Source organism: Marmota flaviventris, chromosome 8 (genome assembly GCF_047511675.1).
Source record: "Marmota flaviventris isolate mMarFla1 chromosome 8, mMarFla1.hap1, whole genome shotgun sequence".
Lineage (NCBI taxonomy): Eukaryota > Metazoa > Chordata > Mammalia > Rodentia > Sciuridae > Marmota > Marmota flaviventris.
Genome location: NC_092505.1, coordinates 117,066,823 through 117,093,688, shown reverse-complemented (window position 1 = coordinate 117,093,688; position 26,866 = coordinate 117,066,823). Strand labels below are relative to the sequence as shown.

At 37.2% G+C, this 26,866-nt stretch overlaps 1 protein-coding gene across 2 annotated transcripts; it reads right to left on the bottom strand.

Moving 5' to 3' along the window:
- Positions 1–925: 925 nt before the first annotated feature.
- LOC114091305 (phospholipid scramblase 1) lies at positions 926–26,866 on the bottom strand. Of its 2 annotated transcripts, XM_027933737.2 has the most exons (9): positions 26,493–26,866; positions 21,110–21,135; positions 18,273–18,353; positions 14,355–14,587; positions 13,003–13,045; positions 9,691–9,911; positions 9,413–9,574; positions 4,229–4,390; positions 926–1,112 (listed from the first exon to the last, which is right to left on the bottom strand). In XM_027933737.2, exons 2-9 carry the CDS (start codon positions 21,120–21,122, stop codon positions 1,080–1,082), a joined length of 948 nt encoding a protein of 315 aa, XP_027789538.1. In that variant the 5' UTR covers positions 21,123–21,135; positions 26,493–26,866; the 3' UTR covers positions 926–1,079. The 2 variants fall into 2 exon arrangements, with proteins under 2 accessions (XP_027789538.1, XP_071471675.1); XM_071615574.1 differs by lacking the exon at positions 21,110–21,135.

The window sequence follows — 26,866 nt, the reverse complement described above, 5'->3', positions numbered from 1 at the left end:
AGGGGGACTCGTCTACTGGGTTAGATGAACTCAGAATGCCACCTGAGTCCAGGGACCACATTTTGTTTAAAAAATAAAATCATAACGCAAAAATACAACAATGAGTTTCTATGTCATATGTTTGATTATTTTTAAAGATAATATGATTGACTATTGTTGTAGTCCATTAACCTGTGAACAAGAGTTTTTGTTCTGTTTAATTAACAGCTGATTAATCTCATTCTTACCACGGTTTGGAATTGTTAGAATACAGGGGAGCTAAACATTTCATGTATAAATAATCACTTCTAAAATTATACCAATAGCAAAGTTTAGAGTGGGTGAGTAAAAAAATTAATCTTTCTCTGGCACAGAATTATGTCCTAATTTTCTCATTGAAAACATTTAAAATTGATAATTTATTGTCTTGTCAGTGTGAAAATTATTCTTTTAACAGAAGTATGGTTAGCAGGAACATTTAAACATACTGTGATTCCCTAGAGAACAAAATCCTCATCTATGCTTCCTAAATAATATCCATATTGAGTTGTACTTGACTGTAGTGGCAAAGAAAGCAGAAACTTATTTTTAACTTAAAGAAAAATTTATTGGTACATTATAATTATACATAAAACAATTTGAATAGATACTATTTGCAAAATAACATTAGGTGTTTTATGAAATAAATTGTAACTAAATGTAATAGAATAATCTATAATTTTATATTAAAGTTACTTTAAGGCTTTAATTTTGTTACAAAACAAAAAGCAAATGAGAGATTATAACTCAAAGCAGTTTTCAATATGAAGCTTCATTTCAAAATATAAAATATGCTATGTACTTTTTCTGAAATTCACAGTGAATATTAAAATATATAAAAATATACATATGTAAGCCAATGATTCAGAAAACCATTTCTTTAAGAAGCAAAACCATACAACTGAACTTGTAGGCATCACAGTTTTATTCATACACATGTGAGCACTTTTAATAATGAAAAAAAAAAAAAAACACTGAATTTTCCTTTTAGTAGCCTCAATCAATATGCAGTCCCCCAATTTTCTGAGGATACTTTCATTAGTACACCACACTTCTCATTTTCATTCCTGATTTCTTTCAAAAAACATGAAGTCCTGTAAAGGAGCAAAAATATGGAAATGAATTTTCGGCAAAAAAGCCGAGATAAATTTTCAGATAAGCAAGCTCAAGATATGACCACACACAGTAACACATCTGTCAAACAAGAAAAACTAAGTGTCATAAGTGAATCAGGGAAAAGTCTGCAACTGTGTAAGGTCCACTTTCACCTTTCCATCCCCACAGCAATCAAACTACATTTATTTATTTATTTGTTTGTTTGTTTGTTTGTTGCAGACAGACACAATACCTTCATTTATTTATTCATTCATTCATTTATTTTTTATGTGGTGCTGAGGATCAAACCCAGTGCCTCATATATGCTAGGCAAGCACTCTACCACTGAGCTACAGCCCCAGAGCCTTGTTTATTAATACCTATATGTACTTAATCAATCTGTTAATTCTCTAATTTCTACTTCTGTCATCCCTTTTGAAATCTTTATCTTTCAATCTGTCTTCCTTAGATTTTCGTAGTCCTTCTCTAGTAAGGTAACTTCTGTAGAGACATGCACCCTGTCAGATTTGCGGGGCATAATGAGAACCACCTTAGAATGTACTACAGATGGAAGTTGGTTTCCCAGGTTAATCAAACCTGTGTCCCCCAGCTTATTTCATTCCGAGAAACAAGTATTTCCAGCTAAACCCTTTCTTCTTCAACTTCAGTCAAATTCTATGGATTTTATTTCTCAAGTACCTATTCTTTTCCTTTATCCTGGCAGAGGTGATTATTAACCATTCCTACAAATCATTGGCTTTTGGGCTGGGGTTGTGGCTCAGAGGTAGAGCGCTCGCCTCGCACGTGCGAAACCCTGGGTTCGATCCTCAGCACCATGTACAAAAATAAACAATGAAATAAAGGTGTTGTGAACAACTACAACTAAAAAATAAATATTAAAAAAAAATCACTGGCTTTACAATATTAAAAAAAAATCACTGGCTTTACAATATTGCAATTTTATCTCCTTTCAATCCCTTTTCCATATGGGCACCAGCATTTATCTTTCTAAAGGTTGAATTTATAACTATTTTATTATGCCTCATTTTAAAACAACCATTAATTACATAATTTTCAATGAATCAATCTGTATCTTTGAAAAATTGCTCAATCTTTAGAAGTTCTTTATAAAAAAAATTTAAATGGACACATAGAAACTACATTTATGGGTTCTACTTTTCAAGAGACCTATACATGGGGTCATGTCAGGTTATACATAGCTACTTCCTTAAACAATGAGCATTTTTTTTGTGTGGTGAAAACATTCTAAATCCCTTTTTTTCTAGCTTTCTTGAAATATGCAGCATGTTATTGCTATGTCTAGTCCTTAGTAATACACTAGGACTTATTCATTTTTAACTATATCTTAAGTTTCTTTAGCAATAGACCACAGAAATTTCCTAATAATCCTCTACCATACCACTTCCAGCCCCATTTCCCATCAATTTAAACAGTCTCAGCTTTCTTTCTTACCCTGAACACCATACCTTTCATACTCTCTGCTTTGGTTAAACAGTTTCCTTAAGGTTAAGGTTAAATGTACATTTTAGGGAGAAAGAACACTTACTAAAGAACGCAACTTTTTTTTTTCACTTATTGAACATACAATTTCCACCTAAGCTTTATTATAGGAAGTAGTAAATACTTTAGAAATAATAGAAATAATAAAAAAAGCCCCAGCAACTGCTAATCCAGCTTCAACAATGATTAATATGACCAATTTTACTTCCATCTATTACTCTGTCCTCTAAATTCTTTTGTCCTCACACCTGTTATTTCAAAACAAAATTATGATATCAAACATTTCATGATGGAACACTTCATTATTCCTCTCTAAAATATATGAAATCTGTTTTTATATATTATCATCATCATATCTAAAACACCTTGATAATTCCTTCCTATCATTAAGTAGCCAGCCAATGTTCAAATTTCCCTGATGTCTTACCAATGCCTTTTTGTATAGGTTTGTTTGGATTGATATCTAAACATGATCTATAAACTATACTAGGTTGGTGGCTCTTAAGCCATTTGCTTTATTTTATCGTTTTTACTTACTTCAATGCCTATTTATCAAAGGAATTGAGGTCCTTTGTTTTGTTGTTGTTTGGTAATAGAAGTTGAACCCAAGGGCACTTAACTACCGAACCACATCCCCAGCCACTTCTGTATTTTATTTAGAGACAGGGTCTTGCTAAGTTGCTTAGGACCTGGATAAATTGCTGAGATTGGCAATTTTCCTGCCTCAGCCATCCAAGATGCTAGGATTATAGGTGTGCACCACCATGCCAGGCTTGGAAATGGGTCCCTTTTGCTGTACATTTTCTTACTTTTTTCTGAAAGATTTCATCCCCAGGTCAATGTTTAAGATAAGCATATAGTGTTTCAAACTTTGGCCACAAAGTAATCATCTCAGAGCTGTAAATAGATTAAAGAGATTTCAGTTCAAACAGATTTAGGAGGAATCTGAACATGGGGAGTTTGAAAGATACTTAGGTATTTCTAGTGTACAGCTGAAGTGAAGAATAATTCCTCTGTCTCCATAATCCTTAACTTGGGTCATTTTGAAGTCATCTACACACATTTTTGATTCCGCACATTTGACTTGGTTGAATTGAGGTATGGCCTGGTACTTGGATTTCAAAAGGTTTAGAAGCACTGCTCTATCCCATGTATTTCTGATAAATTGGTAGTTGGATCCAGAAGCTACATTGTAGTGTTTACTTTTGTCGCTATTTATACTCCTATCTTATGATTTAATTTTAATTTACAAATGAGTCAAGATAAAGTTTCCCTGTTCAACATAGATTCCTCCCCCTTAAATGTTAACATCTTCCCCAAAGCACTAATTGTGTGTTTTGAAACAAAAAACTCCAAGTCAAAGACCCTCAGCACGATACATAAAAGTCCTCTCTTGTCTTCTGAAAATGCATAGACCCTTCAGACAGAAACTAGTCCCCTGTGTATCCAAAGTGTCAGATTCAAATAGAATTTTGAACCTTGGGTGAAATGGGAATCTTTGTAGAAGGTCATTTTGGAATACATAGTTTACTGAACCTTTCAAAATGGTACTAGAGAGACCCTCTGTAACCAGGATCAGTAGGAAGACACTCACGATGAGGAAGCAGGCTCCAAGCATCACAGCCTTCATTTTCACATCAAGGTCTAGAGGGAACTGAATCCCAAAATTATCAGCGTCAGTAAATGCCTCTCTCAAAAACCCAGTCCAGTGCTTGGAAATCTTGCCAACCAGAGATTCTTCATCAAGAGATTTAATCTGCATTGAAAAAAAAATAAATAAAGACTTAGTGATTTTTAGAAAATTTACAGCAAAGCTATAAAATGACACAAGTAGTGTGTTAAAATTCTGCCCATATATAACTATGAATGTGCAGCCCTCATTAGATACTTGCAGGCTCCTGTGTCTATTTATGGATATGTGAAAAAAAAAATGTTTTATTGCACAGAAAAAGAATTAATAAATGTAGTTTGCTGAAATATCTAATATTCCTATTTTGCATTAATACAGATTATAATAAGTTATTTGAGTTGATCCAAAACAAAATTTAAGCAGAAAGGTATTAAAAATGTGATAACATTTCTATAAGCCATGAGGAAGATAATTTAAAAGAAAAAAACCCCTCTTATCAGATTTCTGCTTTAAGAAATATGACAGAGGACTCATTACCAGGCATGGTGAGTAGAGAAACAGGACATACCTAGAAAAGACTGGCTGTTTGAGTGAAGGAACTGACCAATGTGTAACTTTTTATGGGCTGTCCCAGGGTGGGATAAAGGCACGACTTGGGGGATGTAAACAGTAATGTCTAAAGCATCTGCTTTTGCAGCTCCATCAGAGGAAAGCCCAGGGCCATCACAGAATTGAGCAGACTGTGCCCGGATTAATGCCACTCAGGTAGACAGGTGGGGACTGAACACCACTGACACTTGTCTGGCCATGTACATCTAGGATTCTGTTAAACAAAGAGGAAGTGAGTCCTTCTCAAATGTGCACAAGGTACCACAAGTGCTAGCAACATACCCTGAGGCCCCTGTTGCAGGCTGGGACCTACTAAACAAATCTGGGTAGAATACAAAATGTTGGCCCATTTCATTTGGGTGGAGGTAGATGGCATCTTAAAAAATCTGAAGTACACTTCTGATATGAAATTGCAATAGCCTGGATTATTGTTCCTTGAATATTCATTTCATTTTACTTCCTGTGTAGGCCCAGGATTCTTCCTGTGCATGACTGAGCAGGAGCGGGTGGCTATGTGACTGCTTGACCAAGGTGTTTGCAGGTGACATGAATAGTGTTCTTCAACATGGCTACCTGGTCTGACCTGGCTCTTGCTCTGCAGTGGAAACCTATTAGAAAACCTCATCCCACTTGCTGCTGTGGTTACAGCCCTACAACACACATATATGAACAGAATCTAGACCAATTTGCAAATTAAGTCTGAACTGTCCATCTGAACCTAGCTATATCCATTGAAGTACACTTGACCTCCAGACATAGGCATAAGAAAAAATGCTTCTGGTTTTAAGCCACTGAATTTTAGTAGTTAGGTGAGATGAGACAATGTCATGATAAACAAAGCCAATACAAATCCTGGCTTATACCTGTTAGTATTTTATTTGCAATACTACCATTTAAGCATTTGAAAACTTTATTCTATCTTTCAATTTTGAAATATTTTTTAAAATGAAAAATGAAACTTCATAACTTGGCAGCCATCATAATCTCAACACTACATTGATAAAGATATTGCCACTTACCATTTTTGATTACTACAGCAAAAATTACAAATTAAACAGAATTTATGTCAGAAGTAGAAAATGTCCATTTTTATTTGGCATGAATTGAAAATGTGAATAATAATCTCTAGCTAAAGAGTTTTCAGGACTTGGGGGATGGGGATATAGCTCAGTTGGTAGAGTGCTTGCCTTGCATGCACAAGGCCTTGGGTTCAATCCCCAGCACCACCAAAAAAAAAGAGTTTTCAGGACAAGAAAAAATTGTAGCAAATTTTAGGTAACATATAATAAAATTTTAACCTCTGGAAATAAAAAATTAATATTATGTTATTATAAAAATTTAAAATGCATAAATTGAATACAAATAATTGGTGAATAATATTATAAAAGGGAAACCTTAGACTCATATGAAATATAAATTAAAAAATCTGAATTGTAATATTACACATAGTAACTGAGTATGTATCAAGGGCATAAAATGTAATAAATTATGACATATAAAAATGGTTGCTGATAAGATTTTCAAATGAAGAATTTATATAACATTTGGGATATTCTTGATATGAAGACATAACAATTATTAAGCAATTTCACCCTCATAACAACAATATTATGAATTCAGACTTCAAACAAACAAGACTGGAGTGGGATGCATTTCATGTGGGCATATTTTTCCCCTACCAAGAATCTTTGAAGGAGTAACACTCTCATCTACATGGACAGATGGTCCACTTGGCTCTCCTACTCATCCTTGAGATAATAGTCTCTCAGACTCAACTACCATCTGCATGGTGAAAACTCCCAACTCTTTCCTCTACATAAGCAAGATCCAACATGACCTAAATATAAAAGATTAGCTTCCAACAAATCAACAGTCTACCCCCAACTACATGATTTTTAACTTGGTCAATGGTATCATTATTCATTAGACTTCTCAAACATCTGACATCAGAATGATAACATCAGAATCATCTCTAAATTTTTTTTCACCCTTCATGGACATCAAAGGCATGAAATCAGCCACCCTCAGTGTACCTGGGAAATGTATCTTTGGAATCAGTCTTTAAAGTGACTCTCACTCCTGCTGTCGATCAAGCTATTCATAACCTCTTTCACTCAAAGGGGCTAGGTTGTGGCTCAGTGATAGAGCACTTGCCTAGCATGTGAGGCACTGATTTGATTCTCAGCATAAATAAATAAATTCTCATCTAAATAAATAAAATAAAGGTCCATTGACAACTCAATAAAGGTCCACTGATGACTAAAAAATATATTAAAATATCAACCTTCACATTATAAACCCTCTAGACAATGAATCAAGTGAATGCTTCTCAATTCTGTCAGAGATGGTACCTAGATATTATTATTCTAGATGCGTAGGGGAGAAGTCAATTCATTACAAATAATGGTTGCTTTAAGAAATCCCCAGAAAATGAATGCTGGATGTAGTCTCTCTTAGCATTCAATATAAGAATTTAAAAATGATTCTCCAGTGTTTCCACTTATATCCCAAAATAAAATATATGCCAACTAAATTTGTTCATATCACTCCTTAAGGAACAATTATCGTTTTTCTTCTCTGACTCTGTTATAGACATGTCATCTCCTGCATGCAGAATGATGACTGTCCACACACCATATGAAGTTTTTATACACACACACACACACACACACACACTACACACTATACAAATTCCTTTACAACTTCCTTTTAAAAGTTTCTACATCACATGTATTTTCTTAAGAGTTCACCATCTGCGTTGTTAGACTGTGAAGTCTATGAGAGAACGGATTCACCACATATAACCAGATTCTAACAGAGGAATTGAAATCCATATGGATAGAGAAGGAAAACAGATAATAGAATAAAGCTGGATGGTGAGAAACCTTAGGAAGATGTGGGGAGAATACCAGATTTCCCACATGACATTGTGAGTAGCCCCTATTCAGCTTTAGGATAGTTTAGCCCATTCTCTAGAAAGGTGGGATCCAGTTTATCATACTTTCTGATTTTCTAGAAGAAACAAGAAATCAAGGATAAATTATAAAATGTCCCCATATTTAAGCATTTTTGCAACCAAAAGAATTGGATTATAAGTTGAGAACTGTCGTAAGGAAATTCTCCCATGTAGTAAATACTTGAATATATTATAGTTCCAAAGCCCTAATTTGTACAGGGATAAATCAGAGATCCCAGAGCAGCACAATTTGGGCAGTATGTATTATACAGTAATCTCTCCTGATCTGTGAGTCTTGCATGCCAGGACCCCCAACAGAGCCTGAAACCACAGAGAGTAATACATGCTATGTGTACTGTTTTTTCTTATAAAATGCCATACCTACGATAAACTTTCATTTGTAAATTGGGCACAGTTAAGAGATTAGTAATGATTACTAATAATAAAATAGAAAAATATAGCTATATAGTATAATGAAAATTATGTGAATATGGTTTCCCTCTTTCTCACTCAAAATATCTTATTATCCTGTTCTGATCTGTCTTGTAGTGACATAAGATGAGACAATGTCTGTGTGACCAGATGAAGTTCCCTAAGTGACAGAGGCACCATGACATACAATTAGTGTACTATGCAAGGGTTACGTGAACTCAAACTGTGGGAGTAGCTAGCTGCCCTGGTAACCAACTAATGGGTCAGTTACTAGTGGCACTCTTATCCAGTGAGAGTGCCCTGGAAGAGGGTGTCTCATGTCCAGCTGGACCAGAGGATTGTGGCTTGAGATTTCATCACACTACTCCAAATGGCACGCAAGTAAAAATTTAGAAACTGCATATTTCTGGAAAGTTTAATTTAATATTGTCAGGCCACAATTCACTGTGGAAAACTGAAACTATAGAAATTGAAACTAGAAAAAAGGAATCATTGGTAGCAACTTTATTAAAACTATCTCTATGCAACTGGGCTCTTTCTAAGAACTCAAAAACGTCAACATGGCCTTGTCAACATGACCTAGAACATTCATGGCCTGTAACACAGACGAGGAGGGCTCTGGGGTGTCAGGCAATCAGACCTAGATGATAAGGCTTAGCATTCTGTTTAAAGCAGATGGGCTGGGGATGTGGCTCAAGCGGTAGCACGCTCGTCTGGCATGTATGCGGCCCAGGTTCGATCTTCAGCACCACATACAAACAAAGGTGTTGTGTCCGCCGAAAACTAAAAAATAAATATTAAAATTCTCTTTCTCTCTCTAAAAAAAAATGCCATATTTAAAAAATAAATAAATAAAGCAGATAACACACTGTGTCACTATTCAGAAACTACCATGTTTAAGTACTACACATTTTGCTTGTTTTTATTTGACTACACATCTCTGCTGCTGCTTCTTTTTTTTTTCCCTATTGAGTATGATCGATACTGACCTCTAGAGTAGTGACCATCACTCAGACTGAAGTTAGATACGTGAGCACATTACCTCTCTTTTGAGGTATCAGAGCACAATACTTATTCCATGTGTTTATGATAATAAAATTATCTTCTTATGTTAGGAAAGCAAGTCTTATAAACATTATGACTATTCTTACCTCAAAATCAACATCTGAACAACAACTGCACACAACACAGGGACCGGTAATTTTCAGTACATCCTCTCTCTTCTCGTTCTGAATTGTAAACTTGGGCAGACACGGGTGCCAGTTCTGAATAACGTAACCTATGGGTATCCCAGGAGGAGCTTGTACTTCTATCTACAAAAGCAAAAGAATATATAAAATGTGATAACCATCTTAACGTCCAGGTTGAATGAAAGGGTGAAAATGCTTGCTGAACTCTTCACAGACTGCCCTGGCTATGGCACACGGACCTCCTGAAGGCAGCAGGGGCAACAGCAGCTGCTACATGCCAGTGGTCTATGCAGGGTTATGACTTCTAGGCCCAAATTGTCAAGAACCTTCAAGGTGAAAGGTCTAGCGGGTCCAAAGCAATTTCGGGTACAGCAGTCATTTTCTTCCACTGCGAAGTACACCCTCTGTCCAAGACTGTTCTTGATTTCATACTTGTTATTAGTTTCAAAGCCTGTTAAGACTAAAAACACAAAGGAGGAAATCATAATCATCATTGTGTTAAGAATGTGGACTCTACCTAAGATGTTATCATATCCAGCTAGAGCAATTTGGGAAGATATCCCAGGTAGTTCAGGAAAGACGGAAAAGATGTTTAGCAGTGAACCAGACCAATAAAAGAAAACAAGGCAAAAGGAGGAGGAAGGAAGTATCTTAAATAAGAAAAACTGAATCTTTAGGAGGGATGGGGTAATGGAAATAAGTGGTGTTAGCAAATGCCATAGGTTCTGTCATAATGGGAGGCTCTGCTGCTCAGGGTGGGTGCAGTGCTGGAGGTGGGCACAGGGGGGCTCAGTACTCAAGTATTATGGAGGGGTTATAGGATGTTTGCTGTGTTTGTATTCTATGAACTACTTTATTAAATCCATTGGGTTAAGATTTTGTGTTATAAATGATACTAGGTCTTAGCTTTTACACTTTGAGCAAAAGGAACGAGAGGGGTGATCTTGATGCAATCATGTACAAAAGGACAGAGTGGGAAAAGAATGTGAATCAGAACATCACGCGGGGCCAGTGCACCTTGTTAGCTCAGCAGTTGTTATTCATCAGGTGAAGCTGGGTATTGGACAAGTGGGGAGGGGCCTGGTAACCAGGGCTCAAACTCATAGACTCTTTAGACCATGGGCATCCAAAGTGAGCTCTACACCTTTAGGGTGCTAAACCCTTCATGAGGGAAAACAGAGGGATATAGCATCTCACCAATGCCCCCCTCATATTGATCCACACACTGGAAACCTCTGTTTTTACAGAGCCAAGAAGGAGTAGTTAATATTCCCTTGTCCACAGCCCTAGAATTCTTGGGTCACAGTATGTCAGAAGACTGACAAAACAACAAGTGATTAAAAGAAATACATGGAGGCCCAAACAACTCTCTCATGTCTGCATGGAAGGACTTCATGAGGATAGAGAGACATCAGTCAAAAGTCCTATCAACACGAACTTCCTCAGGTGTCTTTGGTGGGATTCAGAGTCCCGCCCATCTGCTGTAGCCAAATATTTAGAGAGGAAAAAAGTTACAGTGGCTTTGAGAGGACATTTATTTTTCACTAATTGCTTCATTAATACCTTAATCTCAGAAATCTTCAACTTCTTTATTTGTTGAATAGCATGGGTTTATATAATCTATGATTTTCCTTAAAAAGATGAAAATAAAACAAAATAATTTCATGTTTTTGTGTTTCCTTTCTGATAAGTTTTGAATTGAGGAAAAATGTGAGTGCCTAATTTGCTGACAGAAATTGAGAAATCATATTATTCACATAACTCATAATATGAAAAAAATATCATTGACTTTACACATTGGGCAAAAAAAAAAAAAAAAGAGAGAGAGAGCGAGAGAAAGAGAAAATTAAGGACTACCTTTTTAAAAAATTTTTTTTGGGGGGACTGGGGATTGAACCCAGTGGTGCTTAACCAGTGCTGACACTGTCCTAAACTGAAGAATTAAATACTAGTAAATTTAAAAATTATATTTCAAGATGAAGCTATAAAACATATTCTCAAATATTTAAAATGCTTATAAATCTAAAAAGAGATAAGTTTATATGCTATGGAACATATGGTGTCTGGCTATGAGGATTTTATAACTTAAATGACATATACCACAGAATAAAATATTTTCAAAATTTAAAACAATAAAGGACTCCCTTTTAGGGGCCTGGCATGGTGGCACATGCCTGTAATCCCAGTGGCTCAGGAGGTTGAGGCAGGAGGATTGTAAGTTCCAAGCCAGCCTCAGCAAAACCGAGGTACTAAGCAACTCAGTGAGATCTTATCTCTAAATAAAATACAAAATAGGCCTAGGATGTGGCTTTGTGGTTAAGTGCCACTGAGTTCAATCCCTGGTGCAAGAGAGAAAAAAAAGAACTCCCTTTTAGAGTAATATTAAAAGAAACTAATCAAAATGATGAATAATACAAACATCTAATAATTGACATTATTAATACCTTAAATGTCATAGGTGACAACTGTGTAATTTCATAAAATCCATTACCCTGCTTACACAGTTTATATTCACCCTTGGAAAGGAACTTTGCAAAAGATGGGGTTTAACAGATGTATTCTACAAATATGCCGAGTTTCTATTATTCTCTGGTTTCTGGAATAATGGTTCCTATATCTCCCTGAGTGTCATTCCCTAGTAGCTTCCCTGAAGGATCTAGTGACTTCCCAAGTTTATTACTGCATCTGGAAGCCCTGGACCTTTGGAAGCATCTGGAGGCCCACTCTGGAGCAGCAATACTCTTGCAGAAGAGGCCTCCACACCAGCAGTGCCCCAGTGACCCTGCACCCCAGGAAATACCACGCAGATCACGGAATGCACATTCCACAGGGTTCGTCTGATTTCCCAAGAGAAACCGTGGGCATGAATGATAATTTTCTAAAACATCCCCATCTTGCAGAGTGTGGTGGCACATATTTGTAATCTCAACAATTTGGGAGACTGAGGCAGGAGGACCTCAAATTTGAGACCAGCTTCAGCAACTTAGTGAGAATCTCAGCAATTTGGTGAGACCCTGTCTCAAAATAAAGAAGAAAAAAATCTGTAACAGGGAGAATGGAGATATAGTTCAGAGGTAAAATGCACCTGGGTTTAATATCCAGTAGCAAAATCATCCGCCTCTGAATCCAGAGATCACTTGCTTTGGAGATGTATTAAGGCAGCTGAATTGACTCTTTCCCCTTCTCAAGGTGATCTCAAGTTGGGAGAAAAGTGCTCAAGTGGTAAAAGTCCAGTAAAATGCTAAAAAAACTTTTAGTGATTTGAAAAGAGAGAGAAGTAAAAGTAAGTCTTGATAGTTTCCTTGTAATATTCGTATCTAATATCTATATCATAAGGATATATACTCACTATACTCATATTTACCATTGGACTAATTTTCACAAATGAATTGCTGATAATGTACATGATGAATTATGATAAAATTTCAAACAGACATTTAAAAATAACCTGTTTAACTGTTTCACGTGATTAAGAGTACTACCTTTGCAGTGACTGATAATGCTTTTATCTGCATAAATCTAGAAATATGATGGATATAATGAATACACACCTTCCAGAAGCTCAACTTGCTGATGAACCAGAATCTGATCTATCTGTTAAAGGAAAAAGAAAATTCACATAGACAATTGTCAAAATTTAATGTTATCAATGTTTAACAGTTTACATTACTGGGTAGTATAAAACTAAAGTTAACATTTTTTATTGGTGAAATATTTGTTGAAAATTTTCACCATTAATCTGGGAAACTTTAGACCAAATAAAACTGTCTTACACTGAAATTAAAAACAACAACAAAAATATATAGTTTTTTGAGGAAGAAGCTCAAGAGAGGTATGGATAATTTTTTAATCATTTAAAAAATTATCTGTCAAGTTTCAAAAATTGTAAGTGTGATATCATCAGTTGTAGTCACTAATAATTTCATCTATGTATTTTATGAGATCCTGATTTTTAAAATATGTGTTTCAGAATTTTTTGAAAAAATATGACAATGACCAAAAAATTCCTATGATATGTGCTGCTTGAAAACATTACAAAAAATTAAATTATTACAGTGTGAGTCTGAGGGACCCCTGACTTACTGAGCAGTGGCTAGACATGGTAAGAATACTGGTTCTCAAGTGTATAGACACTGAACACTCAGCCCTTGATGTTCCTATTTCACCCAGCTTATGTCTCACATTAAACTATGTTCAACTTCATATTGCTGAAATTCATATCATGTAGGACAGTAAAATCCTGGCCTTTTTCTTTTTCTCTTCCTTATTGGTGGCATTTATAAAACTGGGCCTTCCAAAGAACAAAAGTATCATCATAAATATGTAGTTTTATTGGATATAAAAAGATGAGTCATACACAAAATTTTAACTCTTTGTTTGGTGCCATTTATTAAAACTTGGCAATAAACTTATTTAAAGTTCTTCTTTTCTTTTAATCCAAAGAAACTATGTAGTGTTGAAAGAAAAGCACTGTGTTCAGTACCAAAGTCCAGGTTATACAGCCAATCTCACTGCCATGGGGGTTTGACCCTGGGCAATGTGTGTGACTCTTATCTCACTCTCCCCTCCTGAAAAAAATGCTGTTAATTATAGAATGTTATAGATTCTCTATAAAGAGTAAGACAACACATGTATTATGCTTAGGATGAATACTAGAAAATAGTGCTTAAAAAATTTGCTATTGGCTCATATCACAGGTTTAATTCAAGGTCACAAAAAACACAATTACCCAGACCTTTGTGCTTTGATTAAAAAGTGAACTTCAATGAGAGGAATCAGTCATCTGTCAGCAGAAAATGTTTTACCATTTTCGAATTTGGTGAAATATTCATTTGTTACCCTCGTTATGTAAGTTGGAAGCACAGGTTTGTCTTTCACGAGTATTTTATGTATCTGAAATTACCTGAGTTAAATATTCCAATCCAGGTGGGCAGTCTAGTGGAGGGGGCGGTGCAGGCATCCATGGTGTCCCTACAGGCCCACCTGGTTGGTTTTGGACAGGGAAGCCGACTGGGCCAGCACCTGTATAGTTGGGTGGTGGGATTGGGTAGCCAGCCTGGGGACCTAGATAGGCACCCTGGGGTGGTCCTGGGTAGCCAGGCTGCATTCCTGGGTAGCCACTGTGTCCTGGAGGTCCTGAAACAAGAGTCATTGAAATAATATGTATCTGCACAGAAAACTGGAACCATCAACCCACTTACAATTACCCCAGCTATCTATGATCTGACCTCTAAATTCAGAAATCTAGTATCAATGAGGTTTAAATTTTTCTTTTAATCTTTCAGGTTTTTCATTGCAATATCTGTGGTTTCAGATCTACTCTCTTTTGAGGGTAGTGGGTTGAAATAAGAGCTAGTCGGCTGCCCTGCTTTCAGCATTCAAAACTTAGATGGAAAGAAAAAAAAAATAAAAACTTGAACACGTGAGAAAGTGAAAGAAAATAAACTATGACCTAGAGCCAATGACATAAACATCCTGGCAGGCCTTCAAGGACAGGAGAAAAGGCATTGCAGAAGATCTAAACTAAAGTCCTGGGCATTTCAAGAACCAAAGCACCTAAAGAACAAAGAAACTCTGGAATTCTAACAAAGGATAGCTCCTGTGACTATAGACCTGGAGTGTAGTTTTTTTTTCTTCTCTCTCTCTCTTTCCCTGAGGGATGTTTGGGAAGATTTGGAGATTTTTTTTTTTTTTTTTTTGTCACAAGCATGATACTGGTGACCGGTGGGTAGAAGGCAGGGCTGCTGCTCAATATCCTAAAGTACCCAGAACAGTCTCCTGGAAACCAAGAACTTCCAAGCCCCAAATATTTCCATGCCACTGTTGAGAAATCCAGGTACAGAGGTAAAGGTATGCATCCTTCTAGCACATTCCAGATACTTACCTGGATTAACAGTGTGCTTGGAGTTTTAGTCCACACTGTATTCATTAATAAAGTCTCCATTTATTTAAAAAAAATCAATAAACCCCATTATGATATTTAGTTTAGAAATTTAAATTTCACATTATAACAACCAATGTGCTCTCTGGAAATAAGGAAGGCAAACATTGTGAGAGGCAAAATTCTTTGGAGTAGTTAATAAACAGTAGAAAAAGACATTTAGTAGGCATATACTCTATATTCTCTGAATGTGTGATTACCATGAAGTTTTATAAGCTTATTTACAGAGCAGGAATTTCAAAGATTACGATATACTTTCTAAAGATTATGTTCCACTATGTTTTATCATTAAAAGTCATATAAAATTGAATACTCAGAACAGGACATTTATTCTGACAAAATTCACATACCAAAACATTAAGGCTAATGGGCTGGGGGCGTAGATCAGTGGTAGAGCACTTGTCTAGCAGGCACGAGGCCCTGGGTTCAGTTCTAACACCAGAAAAATAAATGAATAAATAAAATTACTGAATCAACTTAAAAATGGAAGCTAACAACCGAATGAACCTCATAATAGTGTTTTTAAATTAAGATTTTATAAACTATTCCTTCTACAGTGAAGAGATACTCAAAGGTAATAAATTTGTCACAAACTCTGTTATAGAATTGAGGTGATTCAGCTACCCATGGGGAAACCATCTCTTTTGGGGGTCAACTTCTGGGAGATAAAAAAACAAAAAGATTTCCTTTTGGTGTCATGGAGAAAATATGGGGGAGATGGCAGCAGAGGAAGCTACTTTAGATAGATCTAATTTATTTTGGAATCTAAAGATAACAAGGGAAAAGTTTTATATTAAGATCTGGTAAGAAATCACCCAAGAGGAAGGAAAAGCAAAGATAAACCCAGACTTGGGGAATGAATGTGTCATGCTTGGGAACAGAAGGCCCTAAGAGAGGATGGACAGCAGTGGCCCTCAGTAGAACAATAGGAAACAGTTCATCTGCAGACAAGGTGGGGAGGCATGGTCAGGAGCTGCTATTTTCTTCCCCCTGTGATCTGCAGGCATTGGAGGATTCTGAGGAGAAAAGTGAGTTCCATGATGTCATTTGTATCTTACAACATTTTTCAAAAGTGTTGAGCCCTAGGATTCACAATGGGAAACACAGAGGCAATCCTTGTCCCTCTTGCCTAATGGGAGATACAATTTTATATGTACCCTATTCTAGAGTGCTCTAGTACCAGTAAGACTTTCTAGCTGGAATTGGAAACAAATGCTTTGAAGTAAGGGGCCAGGGTTTTATGACTCTATATGCAGAAGGTAGTTATTGAGATGGGAAATGGAAGTGTAGGTGGATTCTCCCTGAGGGATCCCCTCTCAGCTAAGATCCAGAAGACTCACAGCAGTTGAATAGGTCAAAGGCACAGAACATTCCAGAAAATAGTCCCTGCATAGTAACACACATAGGCCTTTAAAAATCTGAAAGATGTCCAGTCTAGCTGACCAGCAGAGAGCCTGCTTTAAGAAGCATTCAAAGTGAAAGAGGGTAAAGGCTCCTATGACCCACTCTGGGCACTTATCCTAAGAGTAATGAGGATTCAGTGAAGGAGAGCTGAACACACATCTGTGATGGGAAGAGATTAATGTTTTTAAAGATCACAGGCCTCAGGGCAAAGTCCTCAGGAGATAAGTCAACAGAGATGTGGAGGTTTGAGCTAATTGCATATATTATTGACATGATTATAATCTTCTGGTTGATTATTCCTCAAATCAAAGGATTAAGCATAGAGGATTACCTAAAATATGGATAACTGTCTCATTTATATAAATCCAAATTGATTTAACATAATATTAATGCATAAATGACCAACACTTATCATTTATTATTTGCATTGTGCTCATAGTTTGCTGGGAGCCATTAGCCAAGTAAGTAGGTATGACAATTTCCTTGCCAGCGTACCCCATGTTGCAGTGACATTGAATGTAGGTGACCTTGCTCAAGGACCAGGGCGGATTAGGGTGTTCCGGGTTTAAGATAATCGTGTTTAGGGCGTTCCCAGTTTAGGTTCCAGGTTTAAGGTTTAAGATTATTCCTCCTGGGAATAGGGCGTATCCTGCTGCCTGAGTTCCCCTTGAGTTCTCACGGGATTCAGACAGTATATTTTGGGAGACAGAAGCCCAGTGGAGGTGAATTTGGGCAGAGAACGTGGATTTCCCCAGAACGTGATTGTAGACGGCTGGTGTGAGTTCGGGAATAAAGAGTTGCTGTTTGAATCTACAAGCTGTGTGGTGGCTCGTGATTGTGTGCCCAGCCAGACTGCGGCATTTGTGCCCAGCCAGACTGTGGCAATAGTTTTCTTTGTATTTGCATTTAACCTCCAAAGCAACCTGAATTAGAGAAAACATTATCCCTAATTATAGATAATAAAAGTGAGGCTTTGAGGTATAGCAGCTTGTTCAGGACCATCACACAACTGTTAATCCAGAATGTAGAACTTGAAACCTGAGATTGTCCAATATTGTCTGTGCCTCAGATTTTCCATATGCATTAAGGGGGATAATCAATAGTACAGTGGTCCTTCATTCAGTATCCAGGGGGATTGGTCCTAGGATCCCCCTGGGATATCAAAGCCAAAGATGCTCAAGTCTTTTATATATAAAATGGTACAGTATTTGCATATGACCTATGCAAATCCTTGCATAGATTTTAAGTCATCTCTAGACTATTTATAATGCCTCATACAATGTAAATCCTACATAAGTAGTTGTTACACTATATTGTAACGATGAGGAAGAAGTCAGTAAAAAAGCAATTACTTTAGTGCAATTTCGAGAAAAAAGAACAACTAAAATAAAGAAACTTTCCCCCTCACTCTTCTTCTGTCCCTAGGGAATATCAATTGTTTAATGTTACTCTTTCTTTTTTAATCAAATATTTTACCTTGGAATGCTGTTGGTGGATATGGGGGGGAATATCCAGCATCAAAACTCGTTCCTGGTTGGGGAGCATCAATTGGCATGTCTGCAATTCAAACAGAGGTAAATGTATGTTTGTTTAAATAAAATATATATTAGAAAGCAAAAATCATTGTCCTTAGATAATATTCACTATGTGGTTTTAAGCTATATTGAAACAAAGTAAATTCATTTACCCTAAGTTGTGTCTGTTATGAGAGCTAATTTTTTTCAAATATGTTAATGTATGCTCAGTTCTAGGTTTTGATTTTGTGATAAAAAGATAGTTTTAAAACCACCTGCAATTCATGAAGAAAGCAGTAAATAAAACTAATTGGATGTGGCGATGGTCACAGGATTGTGGATGATTTTTAAAGTATCTGTAATCACTGCTATCCAGGGGGGTATCACAATTAGCTTTAAAGAAAATTGTAAATATAAAACTTGTACTTCAGTATCTATTTCATGCTTATTGTGAAACTACACTGATAAGGTTGAAACATATAAAATTTCCAAAATAAAACTCATTCTGACCTACAAAATCCATGTTTAATTATAATATACTAACATTTAACTGTTATCTACCAATTATCTGCTTGAATAGTTCAACTTCCTAGTTCTTCATATTCTTTTTTCCCTAGTGATTCATTTATCTACCCAACCCATCAATAAATATTTACTCAGTAGTTCCTGTGTCACCCATAGGCTTTAGGGCTGCAGTGGCCCTGCCTTCACAGAAATGATGGTCTAGTGGATACTAAACTTATATTATTCTCACCTCTACTTCCTTATGGGTTACTGACTGGAAATTCAGAATTGTTTGTTTTGGGATCGTGAAGACATGACACAGATATAGAAGGAAATATTAATTGGACTTTGAATCTCATATTTTCTGTATGTGTCTGTATTATGAACTTCCAAAGGCCACTCAACTCCTGTAATTTTACTGGCTTATCAGGAAGCAGACTGCACCTCCCTCCCTTTCAATCAGTGTGGTAATACCTTCAGCAGAATGTAGTCACCGAAACTGCAAATTCAAGCAATGAAAAATCTCCTACTTGAATTAGGATTTTCCTTGGACAGACACCACAATGTCTCAAATTACCACAGTTCTCTGATATAGCACAGGTCATTTCATCCCAACCATCCTCTTCTGTTTCTCAGCTAGAAAAGCAGCCCAGCTCCCTAGTTCTCCAGCTTTTAGGATCTTGCCTGCAGCCCCACTTCCAATGTGAGTTAGAAAACAATGGGATCAGACTAACAAGCATGATTGTTTGAATTATGTACCACACACACATCCTCAAGAAGAGACAGACTCAGAAAACTGGAGCTCATTATCTCTGGGTTTGGGTACCAGTGCAATGATCCTAATTCAGGATTACCAGGAGGAATTCACACACATACACACACACACACACACACACACAAATAAGTGAATGGGCAGATGTTCATGTAGATCAAAAAGAATACAAAGAGAATAGGAATTAAGGTCTATTTCTGTATTTCTAAAATGCAACATAGAACTATTACATTGTCTTGAAGATACTATATTTTTATGTCTCCATATGTGTATTCATATATGTATGTGCATATTTACTCATGTACATATACATATTTTATTTTTATGCTCATGTGTGTGTGTATATATATGTGTGTGTGTGTGTGTGTGTGTGTGTGTGTATATATATATATATATATATCTCTGAAAAGATAAAAGGTGGGCATGACCATGGACAAATTAACTTTTCTGAATTGAAGTATCTCAGAGCTTCTAGTATATGAAGCATTACATCTATATAAATTTACTTTTGTGGGGTGGGGGGTGGGCACTGGGGATTGAATCCAGGGGTTCTTTACCACTGAACTATACCCCCAATCTTTTTTGGGAGGGACAGGGGGGATGACAGGGTCTTGCTAAGTGGCTAAGGCTGCCCTCAAACTTGTAATCTTCTCAAAATAAACCTACTTTATAAAAGTTTAAGTTTTACAAATAAAATTAAGTCAATATAGCAGTCATTAAGATCACAGCTGGGCACAGTGGAGCCTGTCATCCCAGAGGCTCAGGAGGCCGAGGCAAGATGGTCACCAGTTCAAGGCCAGCTTCAGCAAAAGCGAGGTGCTAAGCAACATGGTGAGACCCTGTCTCTAAATAAAATAGAAAATAAGGCTGGGGATGTGGCTCAGTGGTCAAATGCCCCTGAGTTCAATCCTGATACCAAAAAAAAAAAAAGATTATCTAAGACATTGATCAGGGCTTGAATTATTGTGAGAGATATATATGTTTTTAGCTATCTCCATAAAAATAAAAGGGAGAACACACATCATTTCAGAAAAACAGGATTTGGTTTCTGGTATTTTTCCTAACATGTAGATAACATTAAGATTGATATTTATTTAAGCCTATACACATGTGTATATTCTGAAAAATGTATGAGTATATATATCTGAGATTTTCATTACCATCACCTGACATCGTGAATTTATTATGTTAATAAGTAGGACTTGAATAAATCTTCTGTGTATAAAATGCACAGAGAATAGAAAAATTGTTCTTGATGAAATACAGTATACTTATCTATTTACCAACAAGTCCAATATGTTGCTCTCACTGACTTTCCTATTATTAATGAAAAAAGATTGTTGGTGGTGAATATTGTGTACACCTTTAGAGTAGAAATACTGAATTAGACATTGGATTCTGGAGCACAAACAACACAAAGCAAACTAAATTAATTCAAGAATTGAATAGAACATTGTAACAAATAGCAAGTAAATAGATTGAACATTATAGGAAAGAAAAGTAAATACTTATGAATTACTTACTGTGTTTCTCCATGATTTAAATAGTTCTGGAAAAAAAAAGATCTGATATTAGTGCACTGTCTATGAGTTTATAGGTCAAATATGACGGTGGAAAGACAGTTTACTAGAACTACAGAGTCACACTCAAGGGACAGTCCTCTTCATTAGCTGACTCTAGCCTCATCCAGGCGTTGGGAGTTTCTGGGCTTGATCTGACTCCCTAGGCTGGGTTTACATATAGGACTTTGGAGGTTATCAGTCAGTCTATGACGTAGGAGTCAGCAAAAGAGCCACCAACAGTGGGTGGGCCTGGGAAGAGGAAGGGCAGCTTGTCTGAGCATGTGGGTTGGAGATAAAACAGTTGCATAACCGAATTTTGCCCCATGTTTTCACTGTAATCAGCACACATAAAATGGGGTTGGAATTTACAGTAGGTAGGGAGGAGACTGAACAGAGGTGGAAAAGCCTGAGATAGGATCAAAGTACTGCAGGACAGAAGTACTGAGTAGAAAGATCCATCAGAGAAAGAACTGTAAACAGAGACTGAATTCATATATGCAAAATCTCATGATGAATTTGGTCAACACCATATTGGTGTTGATACATTAAAAGGAATACCTATTTGCATAAAATAGACTAAGTATCTTCACAGATACATACAAATTAAATGACTGATAAATTCTAGTACAGAAATAGGCAGTATCCCTTAGTTAATATGCTGAACTACATATCTCAAAAGTTTTTATCTGTCACCTGCATCCTTTAAGACATCAATCTTCAATAAGCTTAGTTAAATGCCTTTTAATTAATTTTAACAGTAATTTTCTTTTCTTTTCTTTTTCTGTGGTGCTGGGGATTGAACCAGGCCTTATGCATGTGAGGCAAGCACTCTACCAACTGAGGTATATCCCCAGCCCTTTAACAGTAATTTTAAGGGACCTTTTTTTTTTTTTTTTTTTTTTTCCAGTCTTTTTCAACTTGCCTACCAATATCAGAAAGGCACCAAACAGTATATTGGACAAATCCTAAATAACATCCAAAAGGAAAAACACAGGCAGAATTTTATTCTTTATATTTTGTGAACTGAATTTTAAAAAACGAAAGATCCTTTAGCTTCTGGATTGCAAACCTATACATCAGAGATGGAAAATATTTTTGTTTGTGTTTAAAAAGTATTTCTTCTTAGAACTTAGTTGTTTGGGGCTAGGAAGTCCAGCAAGCCACAAATACTTGTAAACTAGAAAGATGAGAAATTTCATAAGCTAATTTTGTACATCATGTCAGGTGGATCTTAAGGACGTAGTACTGGAAGGTTCCAGATCCCTTCCTAATGAGTACCAACTAAGAGAAAACACAGTATTTTCCTAGGGTTACAGATCATTCCCTCCTGATCCAGAAATCCTAGGAAGGGAAACTAAACAGAGTACAAAACAGGACTCAATTGTTCCTACTTGCTCTTTCTCCTCCTAGTTGGTTGCATTATTTTGAGTCTTAAAATATAAGTGAAATTGAGTACCTATTGGCAAAAATGCTGTAGAATAAAATCTGGATCCTCATTTTACTGTATACACACACATACCAGGAATTGAACCCAGGGGCTCTGAACTGAGCCACATCCCAGCCCTTTTGTATTTTATTTTGAAATAGAGACTTTCTAAGTTGCTTTGGACCTTGCTAAATTGCTGGGGCTGGCTTTGAACTCATAATCCTCCTGCCTCAACATCCAGAGCCCCTGGGATAAAAGGTGTGTGCTACAGAGCCCGGCTTTACTATAGGTTTTAAATGTAGCAATTACAAAATATCTTAAGCATTAAAACTGGTATGTCATAAGCAATGTCCAAATGTTAATTGGTTCTTTTATCTTTTCAGGTGCCAATTAATTTTAACAGTAGTTTTCTATTATAATAAAGTGCTATTTACTTGATAAATATAGTCATCTACCATGTGGGTGCCTTCTCTTCCTGACCTCTTATTGGCTGTTAGGAGCATCTTTCCGTTTTCTCAACTTTAATGGATCTATTTCAAGACATATCATTCATTTTGGAAATAATTAGGTGTGCCCTGATTGAATTAGTAAATTTAACATAACAGCTTTTAAATAATGGTTCTTGCTAATCATATATAAATATAAATAAATATATATTTTTTCCAGGAAGAGGAAATCATATTTATGATGCATCCAGAGTAAAAAGTCTATAATAAACTCATAATATATATTGTATGATTGGAATCATAATTACACCTGAACAAACAGAACTCCAAAATATAATCTGATGGTTGCATACTTCTTCCTACATTGAATGAGAACTTTGGTGGTAATTTTAGCATCATATGTTATAGAAATATATATATATATAAAGTTGTTCTGTCAAATGTCATAAGTCCCTATTGCTGCTCTGGGCTATTTGATCATTGTAAAATACTCCCACTAGGGAGAGGGAGAAAAAGGATGGAGATTTTCAGCTGTGACTTCATAACTCATACTACAGTGACAACCTCTGACCGAACACTTAGGATCCTAAAATTTTTATTGCTTTCAAAAAGTATTTTTAGAAGATCATAAAATTACTATGTCTATACAATGTACATAAAATAGATTTGGTTTATTTACCTGGATTTACTTGTTAATTATCTAACCACAAATTTCCCCCACCTCCATCTCCTGCAAACCAAAAACACAATATAAACAAGTTCAATACTAAGATGGTGATGCATGATCTGAGGAGGAAAAGGAGGGTCACTGGAGTAGGCCAGGAGAAGAAGACAAAATTTTTTGAGGATAGTCAAAAATTAAGTGATTTTAACGTCCTTCTCATTATGTTTGTGGGTAAACTGTGTGCATTTAAAAATATTTCATGAACAGCTAATGATAAAAATATTGCATCTGTTTAATTGTGGTTATGTTAATAGATAAGCAGAGCAAAACAAGGGCATTTACAGGAATGGGGGGAGGGGGAGGAAAGGGGAAAGGGAAGTAATTTGATACAGCAGGACATAGACTTGCAAAATAGGTGTCTGATGCAGGATGGAGGCAGATTTTAAGTGCAAAGTAGCTTGTAACAGGAAGTCTTCCGTAAAATCCACTTCTGTAGTTTGGGCTCAAGAAAACAAAACAAATGTGCTTAGAACCATTTTGGAAAGAAAGGATAGTGGAATGAAATAGACATTATTATTGCTGTGTGTATATACATGACTGCATGACCAATGTGATTCTGCAACCTGTACACTCAGAAAAAATGAGAAATTATATCCCATCTGATTCAAATGTATGATATGTCAAGGTCATTGTACTGTCATGTGTAACTAATTAAAACAAATAAAAATTTTTTTAAAAAGATACAAACCTAAAAAAAAAAAACATTTGGGGATAGAATCTTATAGTATTTTACTGTAAACCTTGAATAAGAATGTAGATCATACATCTACTCAGACAAACTTAGTAGTGTCCAGGGTTTTACAAAACTAACAATAAACCAAAGAGGTGAAAGAAACAAAAACTCATCTTCCAAGTCGGCTCCCAACTTTCAATGACATTTGTTAGAGACCGCCTTTAATGTAATGCCTTTCATATGTAAGACAGAAAAGTTTTGTTGCTCTTGTGGCCATGTACATTTTTTTTTTTAACTAGGCCAGATAAGGATTTTCTAAGCATTTATCAAACAAAATTTGGAAAGCAAACATTTGTTAGTATTTATTAACGGGGGTATTGGGCACTATGCAATATTGTGTTATAGTGTGTGTGTGAGTGTGTATGAAACACATACATTCATGGTACACACATCCTCCTGTATGCTTACATAAACATTTACCATCTCAGTATTCACCAAGTGGAAAACGTGATTCTCAAGAGTACTAATTTTAGATATAGAACAAGCAAGTCTCTATCCAGGCATTTGAGTACTATACAAAGGCACTTGGGGATTTAAACAATTAAGATAATTAAATTACTACAGGTAGATGACATATCTAAATCCTTATTTAGATGATAGCTGTGATGGTATTGTCAGGAAAGCTAAAAAAATGTCTATAAGCATCCAGGTCATGAAGTTATGCTTGTGGGGTGTATGCCAGGGACACTGAATGGGGACGGGGGGGAGGGGGACACCACACCTCAGAAGTGTAGACGCCCATAAGTGTCTTGACTCACCCAGGAATGAGAGGTCGGTGAGATGGCAGAACAGGGAAGGGAGAAGCTCCTCAGAGGTGAGGATGGAGGGTGCACAGGGGCAGTTCACCTACTGTAATGTCCCTCCGCCTGTGTGCTAAGCCCCTTTACAGATCTTGGTCTATCATCCACCTTATTTACACGCTGCTTTTCTATCCAAATGTAGAAACTCATTTTTTTTTTTTTTAATTTCCGTGTGTGCTCATTGTTCAAAGCCCTACTTAAGAGAAAGTTCTGCTGTAAGGCAGGATCAGGAAGGGGAAAGAGCCCTGATATGCCTAAGACCTCTCACCAAGCTGCAGCTCTCTAACATGTCTCCAGTTGCCAAACTTGAAGAAGTGACTCTGGTTTCTGGAACTGGGAAGTGGTCCTGCCCAGCCATCCAGGAATCCAAGGCATCAATAAAACACCCCCCCCCCCCCCCCGGGGGTGGGGGGTGGGGTCAGCAAGGAGCAGCAGGCACTTTGCCAAATACTTGAAATAATGGAAGCGAGCTTTGCCTGGGGACCTTCTGCAGTGCCAGGTGGGACTCTCACACCTTATATTAATGCACGTAATGCTGTTTCTTAACTTGGTGGTTCTTGTAATAGTTACACAATTTCAGAGATTTCAGAGATGAGGCAGCTAAAGGAACATGAGTGAAGACACTGGCCCAGAGCCCATGGACGTGAGGCAGGATGGAAGCGGGCATCTGAAGGGCTCACCCACCATGCCGGTCTACCCCTCTATCTTTCTTATTCGTCTGGTATTCCGGATTGCCAAACATAGTTTCAGCTGCAGCCATAATCCTATTAATGATTGCTGTTCAATGGCAGCTAGCAGTTTTACTAATCCTGCCTTCTAATGCCCCACGAAGTTGGCCCAAGCTCTGCGCTCACCTTCTGGCCATGATTTAGTACTGCTCTCTGAATTGTGAAGTGGTGCCACTAACTGCAAGTAGAGCCCTTGGGGATCCTCCACACCCCCAACAGGACACACCTTTGTCATTATAAAGGTCCTGGGATGGGCCAAGAATACCACCCGCACAGCTTGGGTCCTGGCTGAATCTCTGCTCCATTCCCGAGCTCATTCCAGGTCCCTCAGAATTCCCTCCCCAACTTCTACCCACAGAGCAAACAGGACACAAGGACCCTTGTGCCTCTCCGCACGGGCAGCTCGCTTCACCTAGGTCGCTCCCAGAAACGTCCGCAGGTCCCGCGCCCCCACGGCGGAGAGGCGGCGGAGAAAGCCCTCGCTCACCTGTGGCTCAGGCTGTTGGGAATCCGGGAGCCAGGTGGAGGCTGCGTTCCTCTCGACTCTTTTGCTGATGGCACAGGTGTTACACAACCTCCCCTGAAGCTAGCGAGGAAACGCCTTAGAGTGAAAGCTAGTGAGGAAACTTTGGCGCGGACACCAAGGGCTCTGGGTTTCGTTTCCTGGATCCTGCGTATTCAAGAATTTTCCTCCCTTGCCCTGCGCAGATGTGCGGGGTCCCCCCAGCGCGGTCCGGAGTCGGCCAAGCTGGAGGCGGAGCCGCTGCCTGAAGCCAGCGGAACGGCTGCCCCGCTGCTTTCCAGCTCTAAGAGAGGCCCCAAGACTTGTCCCGGGGTTAAGGCAGAGATGAACTGGCGCCT

Bases quoted from the DNA above. Each gene is read 5' to 3' on its own strand.
- LOC114091305 (XM_027933737.2), bottom strand. The intron at 13,046-14,354 runs GTAATTTCAGAT...TTCCTTTAACAG, and splicing joins GATTGGAATATTTAACTCAG to ATAGATCAGATTCTGGTTCA. The intron at 9,912-13,002 runs GTGTGTATTCAT...TTGTGTTTTTAG, and splicing joins GCAAGTTGAGCTTCTGGAAG to TCTTAACAGGCTTTGAAACT.